We start from the raw sequence: 8639 nt of genomic DNA, 5'->3' as shown, positions 1-8639 counted from the left end.
ATTCCCAGAAAAACTGGTACTAGGACTTACAGATGATTATATTATGACTACGTGAATGTTTCTATTAATTTAATTTTGAACTATTCAAACTTTTTTCTATATTAATGTTGATAAGAAATTAGATTTGTTAAATAAAGTACATAGATAGTTGCCTATTGAAAGTTGTATTAATTCATAAATTACAAATATATGGATTTTAACTAAGAATCACAAAGATTCTTTATGTAATAATGAGAGAGAGAGTGAGAGGGAGGAGAAAGAGGAGGAGAAGAAGGAAGAGAAGGAAAAGAATATGGTGAAATCTGCAATCTCAAGCTTTAGGTTTGTTTTTTTTTTAAATTATTTAGTTAGCATCTACTAGATGTCTTTACTATATGGTAGACATTATTTCTGGTACTATAAACTGTGCCTATCACATTCCTAGAAAGAAACAAAATAGATGAGTAATTTTTAGAAGAGTTACATAGATTAAAAAAATATCAGGGTATAGGTTCCATAAGGGAAAGCTGAGTATCACTGAACTAGGAAGAGTGGGGACCTTAGGCAAACAGAGGAACAAATGAAGAGATTATGAATACTGGAAACAGAGTTGATTTATAGAAGCTGTCACCTTTGGTTGATAGATAAAGCTAACTGATGGTGTCTTCACAGGGTGTTGACCAAAGGAATAAATAACTGACCACAATCCTCCCCTCCTCTTCTTCACCACTGTCTGTACCCCACCCATCTAGAATCCCAAAGGCAAAGGACCCATTGACATATTCCATTCAAGTCAGGCTACCAGGTCAAAGAGCATGGCAGTAAAGGACAAAAAGGTGAATTTACGATATTCAATCCAAGGAGAAAACTGTGAAATAAACAGACATATGTAAAAACAAAAAATTCTTTTGGTAAACCCAGCGGAAGTAAGAGCAGTAATTTTCACTGTTCACAGTTATATCCACCAAACTTTTTGCACAGTAAATTTTAGAAACACAATGCACATTTTTTAATGAATGTGTGCAAGAATAAGGGAACAATGGCAGCTATTCTTAAATTATTTAAAAGCAGAATATGGAGCACTCTTGATCTACTTTGCTCGAGAGAATTAAAATTATGACTAAAGAATTATGCATAGAACGAGGCTAAACAAAAGAAATACATTTTTAAAAACTAGAAATTGTCTGCTGAATAATGAAATGCCTTATTAGTGCTGAGCTTTTTTGCCAATGAACTCATTCAAATAGACATATGGTCTTTTAGGAAGGCTAGACCAGAAAGAATACAGGAATGGAATAGGCTCTTGGACTGGCTGAACACTAATATCTCTAACACTTCTAAGATCCTTCCATTATGGGGCCCAAAGGAGACATTTATTTCAGACTTAGTATCAGGAGAGCTGTTCTACTCTTGAGGAACTGTTTGTTGTTAGCCCACAGGGACATTCTAACTCTTTGAATGGATCTTGCCTTTGACATTCAGGAATTTTACAATCAAATTTGTGGTCCATTTTTAGCAAATGTGTAGAATGTTTTACGACTGTTGTGTTTGCATATTAACACTACCTCTGGCTTTCCTAGTTCTCTTTTATGCACCATATAACTAATCTAGTTTTTAAAATCTTATTATTTTCTAACTTATATGACTTTTGGGAAAAAGTCAGAATATAAACAGAATCCATAATTTTGTTGCTTTAAATTTCCAAATAAAGCAAAGAGAAAAAAATAGGTAACTGACAAGTTATTTAAATTCTTTTTAAAAACACATGCACCAGGGATGTTTCTCCACATAAGTTTTACCCCATCCCTTCCTTCATCACTTGGCAGGTAGATTTTTGCGTTGCAGGAGATGGACTGACAGATGTGTATCCTATAAAAGCAAACCCCTAAAAGGGAAAATATTTAGCTAACTTCTCTTTTTAATAAAGTTTGAGATTATTAAAATATCTGATATTTGAGATAATCTCAACAGAGATTTGAGTATAGGACACATGCCAATGAATTCCTAAGAATAATTAACTCAAGTGAAAGGAAGTTCTGAGATGGAGGACTAAGTTTAATGCCAGTGCCTCTATCATGGTGGTATGAAGTTTCAAATATGTAGATGCAATGGAAATGCTCTCCAAAAATCAGCAACTCTAGGACTAGGAACATTCACTGAACACTGGGTGTGAGTGTAAAATATATGCAAAATAACTGGGTGATCAAATATAAAATTTTATGTGTTGAGTACATTTAAGATAAATCATCCCTTGTTTTCCCCTCACTCCCCTCCCCACCTCCAAACATAGAAACAGACACCATGGGACTGTCACCATAAGGAGGGAAAAAAGAGCCAGTGCCACTTTTTAAAGGGAACCATATTTGGCTGCAACCACCAGTTTCCAATTATCTCTCTATGTGATGCTTGTAACTAGAATGGCCCTTTGAAAGTAATTGTAATTCAAAGGAATGTTTATATGTGTGTATCTGAGTTCCTAGTTGAAATAATAGGACATACTAGGAATATTTATACTGATCAGGATTTCAAGGAAGGAAAACAGTTGTCATTTGTATTGGCATTATTTGATCCTCACCATAATCAAGTGAAATAAAAACAACAAAACATTTTTATCTTATCAAAAAACAGGCTCAGCAGGTTTAGTGACCTAATGATGTTACATATGGGTATTAATTCAAGTCAGAGATGAGACTCAAACCCAAGATTTTGCCACAACAAATTTTCACATAAAAAAATTATTAGGACTTCCAAACAAGGCATTTTACACCAGTATAGGATGCTATGATACATTTAATATTATATTTAAAATAATGCCAAATAAGAGAGTCATACTTTCTCATTTCTAAATAAATGATACATTTCTATGAATAAAGAAATATGCAAAGCTTAAATATTTCTCAAAATAATCTATGGCCAAAGTTAAAGAGGTAAAGCTATTGAATTGACATCAGTTATTTTTTTTTGAAACTTACAGCTCCAATGGAAGTGACTGCTGAAAATGTGGAAACACCTATTCTTGTCTTTAATCCAAAATAATTCTGAAAAAAACTCTTGGGAATTTTACTTTGGAAAACAAAAATTGTTTTTCACATTCATACATTATTTCATTAATTTGCAGTGTGACTATCTTTGAAAATAATTTAGCATATTAATTTTCAGTTGAAATATCTACCAGTACATACTCTTTCTTTACACAGAGAATCAAAGGTTTGCATGTACTCAGCCATCACAATATCTGAATGTATATTCTAAATGGGAGAACATGAATAAAACTTTGAAAGTTACCCATTGTAAATATGAAAACTTTAGAATCACAGTCCATAAAACATAACAGAACTTTGAGAATATCAAAATGATTTCGCCAAAATTATAATACACTTGGCAACAAATACCTGGACAATTGTGGTCAGCATTTCCTTACTGTATGACTGTCTACAATGCTTCCATAAGCTCTTTCCATAATGGCAAAATTTATAGAAACTGTTTTAGAATAGAATAAAAATAATTCTCATATGTCTTATTGTAAATGCTTAGACACTTTTTTAAAAAACTCCCTTATACATATGAAATAGATAAAAGTAGTATTGTGGTTGATGCAGAAATGAGAGAACCATAACATTAACAATTTGTCAGTTTTGCCAGTCACCAAGAAACACAATTTGAAAACCAGTCATCTGACACAATGTTGGTGGTAAATGTACGTGTAGAGTTCAGCTGAATAGGGATAACTGGTTATAACTGCATTGAATCAGTAATATATTAAACCTGGGCTTACCACAATCTAATATAAATGAACTTCCAGCCTACTCCCCACTTCTTTCAAACAACAAATTGCTATTTGGAATTGCTGAAAGAATAAGGCCAAAAAAGTTACACATACATACACACACCTATAAACAGGCATAGACAATTCACTTGGACATATTCCTAGGGAAGAACTAATTAAAATGTCATCCACTGCTAAATGTAACACTGGAAACACTACCAACTTTCAGATTTATTGTTTGTGGATGTGGATATTTTCACAACTACAAGCTAGGTCAACATAGGAAGGAACGGGAAGGGGAATTAGGGACTGATTGGTTACGCTGAGTGCACACTCTAACTATGAACTGCTATTAGTCAAGAAATTTTAGTAAGACAATGTCCATCTCTTCATATGGAACATGAGCCACATGCTCTGTGGAGATCATCTCAAATTTTGTGTGACTGAACTTTAAGACCTATGTCCACTAGAGTTTTTCAAAATGAAGTAATTAAAATATTTTATTTAAAAAATTTTAAGGATAACTAAAAACAATTTTCCAAAGCTATTCTACAGAAATTTGCCAACGTACCCTCTAAAAATATTAGCGGTATTCCATTTGTTACATTTATTTTCTTTTTACTTTAAATATTAGAAATTGATGGGTTTGGTGGTAAGATGGTGACTGTGAGTCTGCAGCTCTGCAATTTGGTGTGGGGGAAACTCGGCCGGTATCCTTCTTGGCCAGGAAAGATTGTTAACCCACCCAAGGACTTAAAGAAGCTGCATGGAAAGAAACACTTCTTTGTAAAGTTTTTTGGAACAGAAGATCATGCCTGGATCAAAGTGGAACAGCTAAAACCGTATCATGTGCATAAGGAGAAGATGATAAAGATCAACAAGGGGAAGAGATTCCAGCAAGCTGTGGATGCCATAGAAGAGTTCCTCAGAAGAGCCAAAGGGAAAGACCAGACATCATCCCACAATTCAGCTGATGACAAGAATTGGCGTAATTCCAGTGAGGAGAGAAGTAGGCCAGACTCAGGTGATGAGAAGCACAAGCTTAGCCTGTCTGAACGGAAGGTGAAGAAGAACGTGGGAGAAGGAAAGAAGCAAGTGTCTTCAGGCTCCTCAGAGAGAGGCTCCAAGTCGCCTCTAAAAAGAACCCAGGAGCAAAGTCCCTGGAAGTGGGGTTGGCTCCCAAAGGATGAGAAGGATCTTACCATCCCCAAGTCTAGTACCGTGAAGGGGATGATGGCTGGACCCATGGCCGCATTTAAATGGCACCCAACCATTAGCAAGGCTGTAAAAGATGCAGTCCCTCATTTCCATCACTTCCTGCTCAGCAAAACCGAGAAGCCAACTGTCTGTTACCAGGCAATCACAAAGAAGTTGAAAATATGTGAAGAGGAGACTGGGCCCACCTCCATCCAGGCAGCAGACAGCACAGCCGTGAATGGCAGCATCACACCCACAGACAAAAAGTAGGACCTTTGATGAAAAGGCTTCTGTAGCTCTGGTTCTGCTGGGGCTGAGATGGGTGGGGTGACCTCAGGGGGGCTCGCTAAGGGTTGTGTCCCAGCCATTGCTGGGACTGAATGAAAAGAGGGGGGGATAGTTGTAATTCTTAATGATTTGCCTGGGAGTAATTTGACTTGCAGGAGACAGGAGCTGTCCTATAAATGTATGGTGTGATTGGCTTCATGCTCACTGGTGAGTCTTCAAGCAGGAGACACCTGAGTCAGTGGTTCTCAGACTTTGTTGTGCCTCAGAGTCACCTGTAAGTTTCCTCATAAAGCACAAGTTGCTGGACTCCACTCCTAGGGTTTCTTGGTCAGTGGGTCTGGGGTGAACAAATTTCCCGGATATGCTGCTGCTCCTAGTCAGGAGACCACACTTTAAGAACCACTGGTTTGTAGAACTATGATCAAAACCCTGACCTTGGCCCTGGTGGGGACAGGTGTGGGTAAGAGATGAAGAAAGTACATTGTCTTACCTTCCCCTCTTCTCCCTGCTGTTGCCTCCCCATCCTTCCTGTGCACCTACCTGCTGCCATCTGCCCCACCCAAGCAGATAGGGGAGCCTGGACTGTGGTCCCCATGCCTTAGCTTGCTTCCACACTCGCCTTTGCCTTGACTCTGACAGCCAGTTGTGTTGCACAGTCATGTTGATGGAAAGGGTTCCTAAAGAAGGAGCGTTCTCCTGAGCAACATAGCTAAGTCTGAATTTCCCATCTGTGTCTTCTGTACAGTTATTTCTCAGGCTAAAAACAGTATGTCTTTTACTTTGTACATAATTTTTTGTACTGTTGAAATCACTGGTTCTACCAGTTATATTTAGTGAACTTCCTTTGTAGAGTGAAGAAGATAAAGGCATGTCATGTGCTAATAAAAGAGAGGTAGGGGGAAGGTATAGCTCAGTGGTAGAGCATGTGCCCACCATGCACAAGGTCCTGGGTTCAGTCCCCAGTACCTCCATTAAAAATAAATAAATAAAAATCTAATTATCTCCTCCCCCCAAAAAATAAAGTTAAAAAAATTAAAAAAAAAAGAAATTGATATTCAAAACTAATTGCATTTTTATATTGACTAGGCTTCAATTTAATAAATTATCATTAAATTAAATAATTTATCATTATCATTCTTTATCCAAAAGTTTCTCTTTTTTGATATCAGTTTTCAGAAAGCTCACTCACTGATTAAGTCTCATCCAATTATTCTCACCTTGCATGAATATTCTTAGTATTGTTGTCCCTGAGGTAATTCATTTGAAGTTTCCAGCAACAAAAGGAGCAAACTGAGTTCAGCTACCTCATTTTTCATTGATGGAAAGAGAACTTTTTGTAAAAGATTTTAACCACATGGCTTAAAGCAAAAATGGGTTTTACATTATCTTCATGTAAATTGAAAAATTCTAAATATACAAATGCCCTTCCTGAAAAATTCCATTTAAATAACATTCACTTTAAGTACATTTCATTTCCCAAGCAAACATTGATTACTATTGCAATATCTTTTCAATCCAGTTAAATGTATAACAATTAGAAAAAGGACCATGCCCTATCAATCAAAGCATCTTTCAAGCTGCTGTTTCAGTCTGTGGTTCTTGTTTTAGCTTCTCAAATAAAGGAATAAAGTGCAACAGTGCATTTAATTGGAATTTAGATATCCTAGCATTCTGTCTCCTATCAGAATGGTTTGAATTCCTGACAAATGGTCTGTTGTATTAAAGTAGTCATCAATAAAGGAAGTGTGAGTTTAAGAAAAAGATACTGAGAGTGAAGAATTGCAAATTACTAAGTGACCTATTCACAGTTTGAGATCCCATGCCTTTCAAATGTTTGAAACCACTAGCCTTCTAAAAGGTATCATGTATCAATGAGAGACCAGTTTAGCAAGGTTATATTAGGAGTTGCTTGAATTTCTCATTGAACTAAAAGTCAAATATATATTTTCATTACAGCCAAAGAGGAGAAAAGTGTAAAGCTGTTCAAATAATGTCCAATGTGAATATTAGAGACTAATTTATTAAATTGAGAGCAGATCTTAATTTTTCAATTTATTAAAAGCAAATTGCTAAAATTCTGCCAGGATCTTGTAGTGAAAACAGAAGTAAGTTTCTTTTAGTCATGTGATACACACACAAAAACATAATTACTTCTATATTCGGACTTGTATAAGACAAGATGGACTGATATGTTTGGTAACTGGCATGAAAAACGTCGGAAGAATAAATCTAGCATGGCATAGCAAACATGAGGCAGACAATGGAATCCTGTGCAGGCTAACTCCATCAATGTGGTCTGGAAAATAAGGAATCTAAGGTCGCAAATTAGTTTGTCATTAGCACTACTCTAGAATCAGCAATCCCTAAATGTTGTTATAATCATATGGATATTTCACAACAAGAAGGAACTCAGACACAATTCCTAATCTGTTGTTAATTTTCTAAATTCTTAAGCAGTTTTTAGTAAGAGATCTCTTCATGGACGATAGTATTCCCAGTTAGTGAATTGGGATGGGATAAGGTTCCAGCTCTAAGCCACTTTCCATCATATTTTTTAAGTTTCCTTGCACTGTTCTACTCTTAAGGCAAAGGAAGAAATTTACATGAGTAGGAACAGAGGAGGATGTTTATATTTTAGGCTTATATGACAATATGGTTGCATACAGAACTTCAACCCTGGATGACATAAGCATACACAGTTTCTGAATTTGTTATGTTCAAGGTCTAATTGGAAACAATGGATTCTTAAAGAGAATGGAAGAAATACGTATTTATTATATCAACAGATTAAAGCATATAAATTATAATTCTCTTAAAATACAGAAAAATAATTAAAAATAGTCCAGATTAATTATAGAAAAATTGTACAATAACTATTAAAGGATATCTTAATTTGATAAAATCTTAATATGGAAAGTATCATGAGTCATAACAAACAATATATTTAAAGTTAAAAGTAATACTGCTATCATGAGTTCTACTTAATATTGAATATTTGGCTGAAGGGTTAAGCCAAAGCAAAGCAACCATGAGTATACTACTAGTATACTACTAGCTACTTTAAAACTCTAAACAGGAGACACATTATAGAAGAAAAATACATGTATTCACAATCATAACAACGACTTTATAAAGTTTCCAGGGGTAGTTTTATAAGATTTGTAGTAGAATATAATAGAGAAAAGCAAGACTCTATTACTAAAGGACACAATGAGACATGTAAAAAGTTTATGAAATAATGCACTGGATATTGCACAGAAAATTCTCTGTTTCAATTAAGATTGGATTTGATGGCATAAGATATATATATATATATATATCTTATACACATACATACATATATATATCTAATACACATATACACATGTATATATACACACAACAGCATAGTAAATTCAGGGTATATTTT

General features: G+C 35.2%; 1 protein-coding gene and 1 non-coding gene across 2 annotated transcripts; both read left to right on the top strand.

The window, feature by feature from the left end:
* The first annotated feature begins 4397 nt into the window (after positions 1-4397).
* On the top strand, positions 4398-5254 carry LOC102520368 (putative oxidoreductase GLYR1). Its single transcript, XM_032496027.1, has one exon. It carries the CDS (start codon positions 4403-4405, stop codon positions 5210-5212), a length of 810 nt encoding a protein of 269 aa, XP_032351918.1. The 5' UTR covers positions 4398-4402; the 3' UTR covers positions 5213-5254.
* Positions 5255-6129: 875 nt separating this feature from the next.
* Positions 6130-6201, top strand: TRNAG-ACC. Its single transcript has one exon. It is a non-coding gene; the product is annotated as a tRNA-Gly (tRNA).
* Positions 6202-8639: the final 2438 nt, after the last annotated feature.

Source organism: Camelus ferus, chromosome 14, assembly GCF_009834535.1.
Source record: "Camelus ferus isolate YT-003-E chromosome 14, BCGSAC_Cfer_1.0, whole genome shotgun sequence".
NCBI classification, from domain to species: Eukaryota; Metazoa; Chordata; class Mammalia; order Artiodactyla; family Camelidae; genus Camelus; species Camelus ferus.
Note: the sequence above shows the minus strand (reverse complement) of the source record. Positions and strands in the feature narration are given on the sequence as shown.